At 42.8% G+C, this 17,011-nt stretch overlaps 1 protein-coding gene across 1 annotated transcript in view; it reads right to left on the reverse strand.

Moving 5' to 3' along the window:
- Window positions 1–17,011, reverse strand: part of LIPH (lipase H) — a 45,791-nt gene that overhangs the window by 17,486 nt on the left and 11,294 nt on the right. Inside the window, exons 2-5 of the mRNA XM_047100037.1 lie at window positions 9,041–9,408; window positions 7,704–7,812; window positions 1,912–2,013; window positions 165–254 (exon numbers count right to left, since the gene is read on the reverse strand). Coding sequence (XP_046955993.1) covers window positions 165–254; window positions 1,912–2,013; window positions 7,704–7,812; window positions 9,041–9,408 — 669 coding nt within the window. The remainder of the gene's footprint in view (window positions 1–164; window positions 255–1,911; window positions 2,014–7,703; window positions 7,813–9,040; window positions 9,409–17,011) is intronic.

Here is a 17,011-nt window from a genome sequence, read left to right on the forward strand (position 1 = left end):
TTTGAGTAATAATTTTTCATTTTTCATTTATATTTATACTATCTCTATCTTCTCAGATGATTTGTTTTCTATTAAAAACTATTACCCATAGAATAATATCAGATTTTTGAAATACGCCTTTTTAAAAACCACTATTATACAATATATAAAGTATTTGCACTTACCTCCCAATATTGTTTTGGGGCAACCAGGTTGATCCAATCCTCCATTTGGGTAGAAGTCTATGTTTCCTAATGGCTCCTTGTAGCCCAGTGCTAAAGGAAAATATATTATGGTTTTATTTTTGAACTTTTCACATCATGTAGCTCATTTGCCTGAAGGATATAGGCAGGCATTTGTGTTGTTGTTGTTCTACATATTTAAATATTTTGCTCAAAGCTACCCAGCTAGTTAGTTAGGAAGCAGGGATTTCCAACTAGGAGATTATAAAGACAGTAGGGGAACCTATTTCCAATATTTTTCAAGATGTAAGGGAGTTTTGGTCAGTCATTCACAGCAAGTCTGATAAAACTGTATGCTTCTTCTTTATATTTGGCTGGAACCTTCTAACTGCCAGTGCTTCCTGGGTCTCTAACTGCATTTGTGCCAGACTTTAATGAATAAAAAACGGGGGAAAAAATGAAGAAAGAAAGAAACAGGAAAAAATGAACTTTTACTTTGTAAGAAAAAAAAATTTTTAAGTGGAAACTCTACTAGAAAATGGGGACCAGGAAAAATATAGATTGATTTAATAATTGCTTATTCTTTTTAACCTTATAACTACAAACTAATCAGTCAAATGTTTGATTTAAAAGACTATTTATACATGTATACATAGTGCACCGTTGCGATAATAATAATACCTGTTATATATTGAGAACCTACATGTGTCTGTGGGGGTTTTTATACCTTTTATACACCTTTCCTCTAACATTCACACTGTCCAAAAAGTGGCCATTGGTAAATTCAGGTGAAGTAAGCTACAGATGAAGACACTGAGGTTCAGAGGACTTACAGAATGAAATGATCCCGCTAGAAAGGACAAAACCTGGGATCTGAGTCCACCCCTGCCTGACTGCAAAGCTTATTCTTTCCTCAAAATTCACTTTCTCTCCAAGAATAAAAAATACATTACTCTATTCCATCAAGCATTAAAATGGCATCGAGGTACTGCACTTAAGTAAGGTAACGCTTTGCAAACTGCGTCGTAAGAATGCAGCTGTTTCCTTTAAGGCCAACAATTGCTGAATACCACACCAGAGAGCCCATGATAGGTGATCAAGGGTTTTTCAGGTGGCTGTATCACAAAGAGGGTGTATTATTAAAGACTACTCTGCTCTGTCCCCTCAGCCTTCCACAGTCCCTACTCTAGTTCTTGTCCCAGACGTCTGGATATAAAGACTCACCTTTAACATCACCCCAAACCCTATATCCTATTCCAAATGCCAGCTATGAAATCAGCACCATAAAAGATGGAAATGGCCAGGAAGATCCAGAGAAAGTTGGAGAGCTAAACGTGGCTCAGAATCGCTCTCCGGAAAGAGACACAACACGAACTTACCTTTCAGCTTAAGAAAACGAGAAAGACCCAAGAAAAACCCAAAAAATGGAAATCATGCATCCAAACCCTGCTGCATATGTGGAAACATTTGTCCACACAGTGTGAAAATCACCCTGTCCTTGATTGGTCAAGATGGTCATTTTAAGAATAAGAAAAGTTGATGGGAAACCTCCACTCCAGCAAGACATCCTGGATGCCTGCATTAAACCAGTGTCCCTTCAATACCTGGGTGGATTTGGAACCCTGCCCCACAGGAAAAGAGGGAATCTGGAAGAACCTGATCCACCCCTGCATGAGGATCCCCTCAGGGGGAGACTCTATAGGAGTCTGGGAGCCGGGTGCTCACTGACCCACAAGGACAGGAATGTTACCATCAATGTCGGAGTGGATGACGTCAACAAACTGTGCATCACCAGGATCTAATCTGTCCTCGGGAGGTCTCCCGTTGAATAAAGGGCCCGCAGGGTCGAGACCTGGAAAGAAAACGGAGTCGGCTTGGTAGCCCCACGCCATGAGTCACCTGCAGCCGGGCTTTTGATCCCTCTCCATGAGGATGGCAAGTAGGCCGCAGGGCACGCTCATGTGGGCCAGCACTCGCATTCCCTTCCTGCTTTGTCAGCCTCCTTTCTACAGCCCCATAGCCTTTTCCCACAGCAGAGGCAGTGCCCTCTGAGAATGGCATCCAGACCCCATTAGGAGCTATATCTTGTGCAGGGCTCAATAGCAGGGATCACACAGATGTGGGGACCAGGGACATGGGGATAAACTGGTTCCTCGGGAAAAAGCACCTGAAGGTGCCTATAAAAAGCAGATGCTATACTTATCCTGATTCTATTTTAAGTGATCCAGAAACTCCACTCAACCTTTCCTTCTTCTTATTAATAAAACTCCTGTACAGTTTCAATTTTTATTCATATATCCTAAGTCATATGATCCACATCACAAGCCTGTTAGGGAGGCAGGGTAGATATTATTCCCATTTTACAGATGCATGAACTGAGGTTCGGGGAGTTCAAGTATTTTAACCAGAGTGGCAGCCTCACAATGCCACGAACTCTCTCTATGGAGCTCTTGGTTTCATTGCACTGGGTTTGGCAAGCTCAGTGGGAAAGTATGAAACTCACTGGTCAGGCCAGGTATCAAAGAGGGATAAAAAATGGGTGTCCGTTCCTGCAGAATTAAACCACTCCATAAATGCCTGAGCTGATTTCTTGCCCTTGGTCACAGTTAGCTGGGCATTCCTAACCATCAGCTGGAAAAACAAGAGTGCAGCTCCTACCAGGTTCTAACCACAGCTAACAACTTTAAAACAATAACAGGCAAACACCAGAGGTACTCAAAACCCTGCTTACTAGAAACCTACCTGGAGTGAAGAATGTTTCAAGGGATGTTTCAAAAATTTTAACCTATCGGGGCGCCTGAGTGGCTCAGTCGGTAAAGCGTCCGACTTCAGCTCAGGTCATAATCTCACAGTTCGTGAGTTAGAGCCCCGCGTCGGGCTCTGTGCTGACAGCTCAGCACCTGGAGCTGCTTCAGATTCTGTGTCTCCCTCTTTCTCTGCCCCTCCCCTGTTCACGCTCTGTCTCTGTCTCAAAAATAAATAAATATTTAAAAAATTTTTAACCTATTAAAGACATTTTAAATTTTGTTTTTAATGTTTTTTTATTTTTGAGACAGAGGGAGACAGAGCATGAGTGGGGGAGGGGCAGAGAGAGAAGGAGACAGAGAATCTGAAACAGGCTCCAGGCTCTGAGCTGTCAGCACAGAGCCCAATGCAGGACTTGAACCCACGAACCGTGACCTGAGCCAAAGTCGGACACTTAACTGTGCCACCCAGGCACCCCCTGTGAAAGACATTTTAAATAGCATCTTCCATCCCCTGGGGTTAGATGTAAAATCCAAGAGGTAGCATTCTTGCCTCGACTTCCCTGGTTCTAGCCTCAATCTTTCTATTTCTCCTCTGCCAACACTTTGCTTCCTTGAGGCTTGTCTTTATCTGCCTCCTTTCCTTATCTTTCTCTTCCTCACCCCTCCAGCTTTTCTTCTTCCTTGGTCGGTTCTCAACTGAAACTGATGTGAGATGGATGAACACCCAGACACCCAAGTCGGCAGGACATCCTCAACACAGCATGAGAAACTCATAATCTTGGAAAGAGTTTGCTCAGGAAGCCCTTCTGGTCTAAGGAAATGGTCAGAGCCCCAGTTTGTAGCAACCTCCAGATCTACAGCAGATAAATTGGTTTACTATATAACATTCAAACCAGGGCAAATTTGAGAGTGATGAGGGCACTATTGACAATTATGTCAGGACAGAAGGCACAAATGGAGACAGGGATAGTGAGCTTGGATATATGATCACCTTAGTGACATTTCGTAGCAAATAATCAGCTTACAATGTCAGCCAAAAATCACAGTTAAAGTGCCCAATAAGCGATATATTTTGTGTGGACAGAGACCATTGGAGTCAGACAGATGTGACGTGGGGCCCCAAACCTAGCACCAACCAGCTGTATGACCTTAGGCACGTCACTTTACTTCTCTGAGCCTCAGTTTTTTTTAATCTGCAAACTGGAGGTGGAATCAATGGCTACCTCAGAAGACATATAAAAGGACTCCTAGATCTGAATCCAGAACATTTTGAGATTATTATAGACTAGAAACAAAATGAGAAAATGGAGCTCTTTCTTATTGCCTAAAGATCACCAAGAAAGTGTCTAGATAGTGCTCATTGGCTTTTATTTTTTAAATTTTTTTAATGTTTATTTACTTTTGAGAGAGAGAGAGAGAGCGCGCGCGCGCGCGCGCGCGCGCGCGCGCGCGCGCGCGAGCATGAGTGGGGGAGGGGCAGGCAGAGAGGGAGACACAGAATCTGAAGCAGGCTCCAGGCTCCAAGCTGTCAGCACAGAGACTGACATGGGGCTCAAACTCATGAACTGTGAGATCATGACCTGAGCTGAAGTTGGATGCCCAACCGACTGAGCCACCCAGGTGCCCCTCATTGGCTTTTATTACAGTATTAACCAGTTAGAGAATTTGATGAAAGTCCTAGACCTCTCCCTGGACATCCAAAATATACCTCTCCCCAGGACAGACAGCTGACATTTTGCATGCGGTTTCAGGGGCCTCATATTCCCATCCCCAACCTCACCATGGACTCTCTAAGGCACCGCTGTCCAATAATGTGAGCTACGTATATAATTTTAAAATTTCTAGAAGCCAATTTTAAAAAAGTAAATAGAATTAAGGAGAATTAATTTTTTTATTTTTTTTAATTTTATTTATTGATTTGAGAGAGAGAGAGCCTGTGAGCAAGGGAGAGGGGCAGAGGGAGAGAGAGAATCTTAAGCAGGCTCCATGTTCAGCACAGGGCCTGACTCGGGACTCAATCCGATGACACTGCGATGGTGACCTGAGCCAAAATCAGTTGGATGCTCAACCAACTGAGCCACCCAGGCACCCAGAGGAGAATTAATTTTAATAATACATTGTATCTAACCCATTTTATTTAACCTAGCATATCTAAAATATTATCATTTCAACATATACTCCATATACAAAAATTGAGATTTTTAATATCCTTTTCTTTTTACTTAGTCTTTGAAATCCAGTGTGTATCTTGCACTTACAGAACATCTCAGTTTGCATTAGCCACATTTCAAGTGCTCAGTGGCTACATGTAGTTAGTTAGTGGCTACTATATTGGACAGCATAGCTCTATGGTCATTTCTCAAAGTATGGTGTTCAGACCACCTGCATTGTCTGGTTAAAAGTAGACTTTTAGGGGCACCTGGGTGGCTTAGTCTGTTGAGCTTCCAACTTCGGCTCAGGTCATGATCTCACGGTCTGTGAGTTTGAGCCCCACATCAGGCTGTGTGCTGACAGCTCAGAGCCTGGAGCCTGCTTCAGATTCTGTGTCTCCCTCTCTCTCTGACCCTCCCCCATTCATGCTCTGTCTCTCCCTGTCTCAAAAATAAATAAACATTAAAAAAAATTTTTTTAAGTAGACTTCTGGACCCCACCCCCAGAGTGCTGATTCAGCAAGTTGGCATTGTAACCAGCACCCCTAAGGAGATTTTTTTACACCCTTAAGTTTGAGAAGCAAATGTAATATATTATCAAGTGATGTAGGTACTTGGAATATTTTAAAATCCACTTATGCTCTGCCATCTTGTGCTAAAGAAGCTAAAGAGAAATAGTGGTGCCTGGCTGGCTCAGTTGGTAGAGCATGAGACTTAATCTCAAGGTCATGAGTTCAAGCCCCACACTGGGCAGGGAGCCTACTTAAAATTAAAAAAAAAAAAAGAAAAACTAAGAAGTTACTGAGAAACCAGGAGATGTGCCTGGAGAGAAAAAACAAAATGTCAGAAGAAAGAGAAATGGAAGAAAAAAGCCGCCATTACAGGCCAGATAATTAAAAGCAGAACCATCCAATTGGGGGAGTTGGGTATGAATTTCATCCTTAGGCAACAGACCAAGTTCCCACTCTACAATCTGGTGAACCCAGTCAGAAAAGGTGGTGGAAGGTGAGCAGAGAAGAGGAACACTTCACCCCTGAAGCCGCTCTGGAGAACAGCTGAGATTTGACTTTGGGGATCAGAGGATGAGGAATCTGGAGGACATGGGGAAGTCATGGGCCACAGAAAATTGAGCTGTGGACCATTAGCTGAGTCCGGGCCACGTGGGCCCAGAGTGGAAGGCAGACTGGCTTGGGGAATTTCCACGGTCAGAAAGCAGGTTACAGTGTACTCACATTCACAATAGTCATGGGAGCAGGTTTGCTGGGAACCAAGCTGGGGGTGAGACTGAATGAAGTAGTGGTGGGCTGGAGCCCTCCAGGCCCAGGACTGGAGGGCAGATTTTGCTCATCTCTTCCCAAACTTTGTGGTTATTAAGGTCAGACTGGTAGCTTGAAATCAGCAGTGGTGAGAGTATTCAGACCATGGAGATCAGCAGACACTAAAAATCAGGACTTTTTTTTTTTTTTTGAAGAGCTGTTCAGGTTCTTAACATACTCTCAGGGAGAGTCCCACCCACCAGAAGAAGAGTTCCCAACAGATAAGGGACACAAGCAGATTCAAGCTACCTGTCCTTTGATCCCATAAGGGAAATGAAATTTTTTAAAAGGACATGTTGCATTCTAAAACATAAAAATAATAATAATGTTAAAAATGTAAAAAAGCGCTCTGCCTCCCGAGGAAAGCAGGTAAATAAGATGAGGGACGCCTTGGCCCCTGGTGTGAAAGTGAGAGAAAAAAATCCAGGAAAAACAGAACAATGTGACCTCAAGTAGCAGGGCTAAAGGAGACACCCATGATGCGCGCACGTGTGTGTGTGTGTGTGTGTGCACGCGCACATGTGACACAGAGAGAGAGAGAGAATGACTTGCCCAGGGGTACCAGGAAGCACATTTAGAAACAGTGGCCCTACAAGTTTACCTCACAAGTATAGTTGGTTTGAATCTCTTCTTCCTCATTCTCTACTACCCTCTGGATTTCCTAGATTGAGAATAGTTCTCTGTGTGTAAGAATGGATTCTGGGAAGGGTTTCAATGGGGGGAGAAGACTTGAGTCTCTGAAACAGAAAGCCTCCCTCATCCCATCCTCTGTAGCTGTGGAAAGTTACTGGAGCAGTAGGCAAGAGAACCCAGCAAAGGAACCTTTGTTTGGGATTTCACCTGCTGTTTCTGAGTTTTCATTCAGCTTTGTCCTGAAAGCTGATATTCAGAGAGTAAACCCCTCTGTCAAAATTCCCGTCTCATTTTCCTATCATGAGATTCCAGCTGTGCCTGGGGATGGAAACATATTAGGTATGTAGTTCAGGCTATATTAGATTAAATGAAAGGAAGATCGCTGTTTGGACAGCACAGATCAAATCCCCATGGGACATAGCTGTTATTCGTAACCATAAGAGAAATAAAGTTACCACCAACCTTTTCTATGGCATACAACTTACTGAGTGTTTTGCACATATTTTATTAAACAATAACCTGAGGTCAGTATTATCATGGCCTCACCTTTGCACAAAAGGACACACACACTCAGAGAGGTTAAGTAATTGGAAGAGCTGGCTTTGAACCCAAAGACTTGAATTGTCTGTATCATGATCTCCCAGTGAACATCCTGCCCAGGCCAACTACCCCATGTCCATTCACAGGAAACCTTACCTGTAATTCTTCCCAGCTGCCCATTGTACATCTTTCCAACAAACCCGGATATGTGGGCTCCTAGACTTACTCCAATCATATAAATGTTGTCAAGAGAAGCTCCTTCTACCTGGAATTTTAAGAGGTCCATCATTATAAATTGTGAGGGGCCATGGAGTTGACAACATTTGGGGAAATTGCCTAAACTTGACTTTGAAAACACTTCTTTGGAGAAACATTTCTAAGCAACTTATATCTATGAGCTCATTTAAATGTCACAACAACAAAGTAAACATTCTTCTTTGATTATACAGATGAGGAAACTGAGGCCCAGAGTCAAAGTAACCTGCCCAATATCAGGCAATTGGGGAGGGGCAGAGCAGGAGTCAAACCAGTCTGTTCAACTCCACGCCTGTGCCTTAACCTTTATGCCATGGTGTCTCTATTCATGCTTCTGCTAGAAACCAAGCTGAGACATCTTTAAATCCCTCCCAGTTGAGGAGAAGGGCAAAGAAACATTTTGATAAACTCCTTTATCTTCAGGCTGGCTCAGTTAATGAATTCTCCATGGAGAGAGAAGGAAGGAAAGGAAGGGGTGGCGGTGGGGGACGACACTGACCACAGTCTGCTGGGACAGCCTGTCGTGAGTCATTTTAATATTCACTTTAAGGCTGCGGCTTAAGTGGAAAGCTTTGTGAAATTTCTGCTGCCTCTGGCCACAGTGGCCACCTGACCTAATTCTCTCTGAAATAGTCCTGATATAAAGTAACTTTTTTGTTGTTGTTTTTTATAAAGGGGGCAATTCATGAGATAGATCACTAAATAAAATTCAAGATCTATTTAATCTTTGTGAGTCTTCTAAAAATATAAATCATACACACACACAAATCTCTCTTCAGACCATGTTCATCGGTTTTGGTTTTTGGATAATCTGGTCAGTAAATCTTAGACTTTTCTAGGAAAAGGAATAGTTATAGAAGATGAGGAATCTCTCTACAGTGAAGCCAGAAAACCCCTAGACAAAAATCTCTCTGACCCGTAAGACACCTTTATGTGAATTAGGAAAAGATGTCCTTTCCTGAGGACACTTTACTGTTATTGGTGGGACAATATCATAATAAATATATAGATCTGTGACATGTACAATGACAGCTGTGCTCCCTTAGATGTGCAGTGCACAACTTGCACAACCATATCTATGGGCCTTCCCTCTAGGCGTTCAGTCTAGCCTCCCTGGGGCTTATTCAGGTTTTTAAAATAGTCCCTCTGTTCACTGCAGCTATCTCTTGGTTTTAAATCTCCAGATAATGGGCCAGCTTCAATTTGCCCCTGAATGATGTCAGAGAATGCTCTCTTACCAACACCTGGTCGATAAATTTCTTCAAGACTTCTGCTACTTTTCTGGTCTTACTAGAGGCATGGTTGTATATCACAGTTGTAGCTCCTCGATTCCAATCAACAACAATCACATTCATGTCTTCTACGGAGAGCAAACTCTGTACCAAGTCCTCCATCCAAACTGGAGGGGAGCCTGTAGGTCGGAATCCATGGACAATAAAGGTGGTTTTCTTGGTCACATTCAAGTTCCCAAAAATTGTGGAGTTGATGACTTGTGCACAGGTCAGGTTTTTTCTGGTGTAGAGCATCAACTTCACATTTAGTCCTGTACCGACCACTGCACTGTGAAAGCTCAGTTTGGTGAATGAAGGACATGTTTCATCTGTGTCTGAAAATAAAAATTAGATGGCATGACAATTCTTTCCTTAGCTGGGCATCAAACAAGAGTGCTGCCCTACATTCACTGGAGTTCCTTCTGTGCTTTACAGCACCCAGCAGGAGGCTGGACCTAGTTGAATGAAGTTGCAAAGTCATACGTTATTCAGCACACATAAGTAGTGACTTCTTCTTCAGCAGGAAAACCATTTTTCCAAGTCTTACTGTCCTTCAAGGTCTAATCCAAAAGTCACCCCAATGAAGCCTCCTCCAACTCTCCCAGCCCTAATACTCTTTCATCCCAGAACTCCCCAAAACCTTGTGTATGTCTCATTGACAGCAAAACGAAAACACTTTCAGGGGTGCATAATGGATATTTACGTACATGTGTGTCTATCTTGCTGGCCCACTTCCTTGGAATGGTGTTTTGTAATCCATGTATCCCTCCCAGTGCCCAGCACCTAGTAGAGGTCTCAGTAACTGCATCTGCATGGTCCAAACACCTCTTTCCTTGTCTAGAGCACCTGCCTGCGACAACAGTGGAGAACGTGATGTGCCTTGCCCTGACCCTTTCAGTAGCATCTGAAACAGTTGAACCACGGTGCCTTCTTGGACCCTATCCTTCTTTGTTCCTCAAGCACCATCTTCTAGCATTCATCCTGCTGAGTAAGCTCTAAGGATGGCTTTAGGAGAAAGGTTGGGGATGAGGTGGAGAAAAGCAAATGATGAAGCTGGAACATCTTGTCGTGGCAGAGTGTAAGCGAGTGTTTAAAAACATGTCACAAGGACCTAGAAAGCCAGCTTGAAGGGGCTTCTGCTGGCCAGATCTGGGATAATTTGAGCACAAAATAATTAAGGACAGTAATGAACTATACACCTTTAGGGAAACAATGGATCCACGATTCTGTAACAAGCAAAGAAACAGGATAAACAAGCAAAGAAACAAGATAAACAAGCAAAGAAACAAATAAATGGAAGAGAGAGAAGGACTCTTAAGGTATAGTGCTGAATGCCAGCTGGTAAATGTGGAGTGAACACCGGGGTTGAAACTCATCATTTGGCAGCCATCATAATAAATTGGTTATGCAAGAATTAAACTGAGGAGGTGGTTATTTTGAGAAGGAGCACATGCGTATTTCCTTAAACTTCCTCCCACAGACTGCTAATGAGTAAGGGGAAAGTAGTAACTGTGCAATGGAGAAATGGAACAACACCTAGACTAGGTTGTCAAACTAAACATTACCATTGAGGGGCAGATGGACACATGTGCCTCTTGCTGTCATATTCCAGTGGGGAATGTATTAACCTGAACCTAATTATGGGGAAAACACCAGACAAACACAAAATGAGGAATATTCTTTTTTTTTTTTTTTTTTTTTAAAGGAACTGTAGGAGCTGGGTGTGATGTAGCTGTGGCCAGGCTGCCAGGGAAGGGGCCTTATGGCACCAAAAAAAAAAAAAAAAAAAAAAAAAATTTCAAGAAAAAAAGTTTTAAAAATTAAAAATAAAAAAGCCTCTATTCTTAAAAAACATCAATGTCATAAATGACAAAGAAAGACTGTGGAAATGCTCTAGATTAAAGGAGACTGAAGAGGTAGGATGATGAATAAGTGCAATTATCTGGTCTTAGACTGGATCCTGCCATGGAAGAAAAAAATTGCTATACAAGAAATTATTGGGTCAATTGACAAAATTGGGCTATGAACACTAAATCAGATAAAATTATGGCATTGGCGTTACGTTAATTGAGGTTGATAACTATATAGTGGTTTTGTAGGAGAAAATCTGAATTCTTAGGAAATACAACTAAAGTGTTTATCTATAACTAAATGGCCAACTTGTTCTCAAATGCCTCAGAAAAAAAAAATTAGAGGCAAAGAGAGACAATAAATGATAAAGCATTTGTAGCAAAATGTTAGCAGTGGGTGAGTCCATGTAAAGGATTATTGGTGTTCTGTGTATTTTTAAAAAGTTCTTATAGCTTTTCTGTAAGTTTAAAATTATTTTCAAAGAAAAGGCTTAAATAAAAGGGAAAAAGAAAGGGCAAGAGCCGTATTAGTAGCATGCAAAGCAGGAGGGAGGTTGCGAGTTCTGATATCAGAAAATGAAGGTAGGCAAGAATGCTTAAATCTTCTGCTTGAAAGGGAACAGGAAGTTGGAAATAAACTAAAGATCAAGATGCAACTTGAAAGAGGAGTTAGGAAGGAAGGAGGGCTTTGGGGTCCTTGAGTACTGAAATAAAGTGTTACTTTTGCAACATTGTATAAGGCCGTGATCATGAATCTCAATCAAATGAAAGCTCAGGTCAACATTGGCATGCAGACCCAACAATATGATGTTTGAGAAAACTGTGGTTTGTTGTTTTTTTTTTGTAATTACAAAAACGATTTAAAACTATTAGGGCACACTCTCCTACATCCTACTTGGCTGAGAGAGAAGAGTCCAGAAGGAGGTGAAGTGGAGCAACAAACAGTCCCTAGGTGCAAGTTGGAGATGGTCCTTTAGCTATTCAGTAGAGGGGGCAAGGTCCTATGGATGACCATTCTTCGTGGGAGGGCATAGAAGAAGAAGACTATGGACTTGCGACTGGCCAAAAGGAGACAGAAGTACCTTGGGAAACACCTGCTGTGTCTTCCTCCAGTAGAAATTTAAGAACCATTTGCCCTGGGCCCTATTCTCAATCTATACTTACATACCCAGGAATTGCTCTTCCCTCATTCTGAGCCTCAGAACAGACTTCATCCTGGCATCTCTGCCCTTTCTTTCTTTCTTTTTTTTTTTAATGCTTATTTTTGAGAGAGAGAGAGAGAGGGAGAGAGAGAGACCAGGAGAGGGGCAGAGAGAGAGGGAGACAGAATCCAAAGCAGGCTTCAGGCTCTGAGCTGTCAGCACAGAGCCCGATGCGGGGCTCTAATTCACAAACTGTGAGATCATGATCTTAGCCGAAGTTGGACGCTTAACTGACTGAGCCACTCTGGCGCCCCTCTACCCTTTCTTAATAACCTGGGTCCATTCGTGTATGCTTTTTTTTTTATGTTTATTTATTTTTAAGGGGGGGGGTAGGGAGGGGCAGAGAGAGAAGCAGGCTCCAGGCTCTGAGCTGTCAGCACAGAGCCAGACGTGGGGCTCCAATTCAAGAACCATGATATCATGACCTGAGCCAAAGTCAGACGCTTAACTGACTGAGCCACCCGGGCTCCCCTATGTATTCTTTTATTTAAAACTTCTTGCAGAGGCTCTGGATACTCAGCAATGAATGAAGTGCCAAAATAGAAGAGGCAGAAGAAGCTCAAATAGAAGGTTAAAAATTGAGGCTTTGAAATCCCTCACCCTAGAAAATACTGGCTAAAAATTGAGCCCCAAACTCACATATTCCTCCTTTTGCTCTACACTGGCAAGTAGTATATACAGTGAGGCATGCTTACAATTATCTGTCCTCCCCCCTCCCACAGCTTAATTGAGATATAGTCAACAAGTAACATTGGAGTAAGTTTAAAGGGTAAAACATGATGATTTGATATATGTGTACATTATAAAATGATTTCCACAATAAGGTTAATGCACCCACATAGTTACATATTTTTGTGTGTGTGGCAAGAACATTTTAGATCTACTCTCTTAGCAAATTTCAAGTATACAGTACGGTATAATTAACTACAGTCACTATGTTGTGCCTTAAATGCCAGAACTTACTCACTCACCTATGTAAATATTTTCTCCATCTCTTGGCCTCTTTCATTTTTCTCTTCCTGTAGATTGCATGCTCCTGGAGAACGTGGACTGAAACTTGTCTGGTGCTTGTAGAGCAAGACCCAGAGCGCATAATTGACTGTTTAATTAGTCATTTTACTGAACAGGAGGTGTCATGAGGTAGGGCTGAGCCTCTTGGTCTCGGCCATCAGTAAAACTGGGCTTTGTTCCTTGTTGTGTAACTGACTCACCAGGTGGCCTGGGGAAATCATGCCATCTTTCACTTGCCACCTACCTGCCCCAGAAAGGAATGCTTTCAGATTAATCACAAATGAGGTCATACTGGGGAAGGGAGAGATCCCCTTCCAAAGAAGAGATCTGTTTGTTTTGAGCAATATTAGGCCAGTGTGTCAGAAGTCACATATCTGAGTCATTGGAAAGCTCAGGTAAGAGTCGTAAAGTTTGGGCCAGAGCTATTTCTCAGCACATCCGCCACACCTTTCATGTCTATGGAACAGCTCAGCCAACCTCCTTGACTTGCTGAGCCTTTACCAGACCCTTTACAACGGACAGTTACTGAAAGGCAAAAAGGTCAGAACAAGTGGATTTTTTTAAGATTTATTTTTCAGAGAGAGAGAGAGACAGAGAGGGAGGGGGACAGAGGATCCAAAGCAGGCTCTGTGCTGACAGCAAAGAGCCCAGTGTGGGGCTTGAACTCACAAACTGTGAGATCATGACCTGAGCTGAAATCGGATGCTTAACCGACTGAGCCACCCAGGAGCCTCCGGAACAAGTTGATATTTATTTTTCATTTGCTAGAACCACTCTGACATCATGTATTTTTCAATGCATGCATTGGGCTCTGGAAAAGCCCATTGTAAGTACTGAGTGAAAAATGGATTTCCTCGTTCCTTTCTCTCAGTACAAAATATTATAACAGCTTTATATATATTTTCTCTCATCCTCAGAAAAAATGTGCAATTCATCCAACAAGAGTCTACTTTCTCCTAGGTTCTGGGTCAGGCAGCATTTTAGAGGGAGAGTCAGGCATTAATGAAGTAAAACACACAAACATGTATGAAATTGCAACTTGTGATATATGCCATGTTAAAAGAGATATGGTATAAAATGAGGATTAAACGGGGAGTTTCAGGGGCGCCTGGGTGGCGCAGTCGGTTAAGCGTCCGACTTCAGCCAGGTCACGATCTCGCGGTCCGTGAGTTCGAGCCCCGCGTCAGGCTCTGGGCTGATGGCTCGGAGCCTGGAGACTGTTTCCGATTCTGTGTCTCCCTCTCTCTCTGCCCCTCCCCCGTTCATGCTCTGTCTCTCTCTGTCCCAAAAATAAATAAAAAACGTTGAAAAAAAAATTAAAAAAAAAAAAAAATAAACGGGGAGTTTCACCTGGTCTGGGAATCAAGAATCTTCTTTTACGTCATCGTGAAATAATGTATTTAAATACTAAGAATGGAAGATCCCTTTAGCAAAGTATAACATCATTACACTGAAGGACAAATTCAGGTTCCCAAACTATTAAGTTTTATTTTCATAGATTTTTACTTTTATTACCTAGACTTAATATTTCAGGTATTATATCCTTCTTCATTTTTATGTGCTTTATTTGCCTTGAATTCCACCAAATAATATTCCAAGCTATAACTAGACCGTCTTTTTGTTAGCATTTGCCTACCGTGTTTTTATCCTTTGTAACCTTTGAATCCCTGTGTTTTAAGGGATCTTTCATATAGCATCTAGCTGGGTTTTATTTTATGGCCCAATCTGAGAACCTTTCCAACAAAATACATGAGGGGCACCTGAGTGGCTCAGTCAGTTAAGCATCTGACTTCGCCTCAGGTCATGATCTCACTGCTTGGGTGTTCGAGCCCCGCATCGGGCTCTATGCTCACAGCTCAGGGCCTGGAGCCTGCTTCAGATTCTGTCTCCGTCTCTCCGCCCCTCGCCTGTTCGCACTCTGTCTCTTTCTCTCTCTCAAATACAAAAAAAAATAAAAAATTTTAAACAAAATAGGTGAGTTCACGTTTATTGGCCTAACAGACATAATTGGTGTGGAGGCCATAGAAGTGCCTGGCTCAGATCTGCCTTCACTAGACCCTGCTGCAGGGAGCATGGCTGAGTCACCTGTGCCTCCGGCCACTCCACAGTGTTCACATGAAGCCGTGGCTCCCTCAGGCCGCTCCCAGCCAGTGACTGAGTACCCACAGTGGGGTACTAGAGCCAGGCCAGGCAGACTCCTCCTGCCTCACGTGAGATTCCAATAACTGGCTCAGACACACCCCATCAGCCTGGCTGAAGGATCCTCACAACTGTGCTGAGCTCTTCCTGTGCAATCCTTCCTCGCCCCCACTTTCCTGCATGTCAGATGTGCATTGTTGGGGAAAGGCTCTCTCTGCTTGCCCCCACCTCCTTTGTCCTTCCCACACAGTTCCTCAGGTAGATCGCTCGTGTGTCCAGCCCCGTGATGGTGTCTGCTTCTGGGAGGACCCCAGCTGACACGCATGGACTTGATACTGTAATGCTATATTTTCTGATTTTAGTGCTTTCTTGCTTTACCATCTGTTGCCATATGGATTGCCCTGTTTTCTCACTCTGTTGTTCTCGTTTACGTATTCCTTCTCATACTGGGAAGATTATTGCCTGCTTTAATTTTTCTGGTGTTTACCTTTATAACTTGATATGAAATACCCACATCTTTGTTCATGGGATGTAAATGTGTGGACTGTAGGCCAGAAGCAGACTACATGCAGAGCTGCTCCAGATTCCAAACGTGGGCATATTTATTCAGACTTCATTATCCACCGGTGTGAACCCCTAGCAAGAATTCTTGGGGATCTGGAAGCTGTATTTCAGACTACTGGGGAGCACGTTTCTAACTTCTGCCATGTTTCCTGCTGCTGTCCTTGGTCAAAACAGTTGTCTTCCCTTACTCTGCTCTAGTCTTTGCGTTAGTGACAGACAGTGTCTAAGGGATGCTTGCGTGGCTCAGTCGGTTAAACATCCGACTTCAGTTCAGGTCATGATCTCATGGTTTGTGGATTCGGGCCCCGTGTGGGGCTCAGTGTTGACAGCTCAGAGCCTGGAGTCTGCTTTGGATTCTGTGTCTCCCTCTCTCTCTGCCCCTCCTTCACTCATGCTCTGTCTCTGTCTCAAAAAATAAAATAAACGTTAAAAAAATAAATAATTTTTTAAATTAAAAAAATGATGATGGTATCAGCACACTCAGTACTTCTCCCTACTGATCCAGTGTCTACATCCTGCTTTTCACTAGTTCCAAAATTCTTTTTAGTTCATCTAGTGATTCCTTTTTGAGTTTCAGAATAAATATTTAAGCAGCACCTGGTGGCTCGGTCGATTAAGCGTCCTACTGTTGATTTTGGCTCAGGTCATGATCTCATGGTCTGTGAGATCAAGCCCCGTGACAGGCTCTGCACTGACAGTGTGGAATCTGCTTGGGATTCTCTCTCTTCCTCTCTGAGCCCCCGCCTCCACCCCACCCCACTCACCCACCACTTGCTTCTCTCCCTCCCTCCCTCTCAGAATAAATAAACATGTTTAAAAAATGTGCGTGTATGTTCTGAAGGAGGGAACAGAGAAGGTGTGAAAGGGAACGTGTGTTAAACTTTCTTGTCTTTCTTGGTAGAAAATGAGGAGGTAGAATAGATACTCTGAGTAAATAGAACAGAAACTCTCTGTTTCTGTGGATACATCAATACGTAGAGTCTTAAATGTTTATTTTTAAATATTACTGCCTTTTCAAGAAGGGTTAATGGGTAATATAGTTCCTAAGTTTATTCATATCCATAAATGAATTCCTAGGCCTAAATGACGACCTGGCTTCGAACAGTATTCTTTCCCCCAGGATTTATTATTTATTCTACTTTCTTCTTATATTGAATTCCACTCTAGAGAAC

This window comes from Lynx rufus, unplaced genomic scaffold (genome assembly GCF_022079265.1).
Source record: "Lynx rufus isolate CCGP_SWC_20201006 ecotype Redwood Valley unplaced genomic scaffold, mLynRuf1.p SCAF_5, whole genome shotgun sequence".
In the NCBI taxonomy this organism is placed as follows: Eukaryota; Metazoa; Chordata; class Mammalia; order Carnivora; family Felidae; genus Lynx; species Lynx rufus.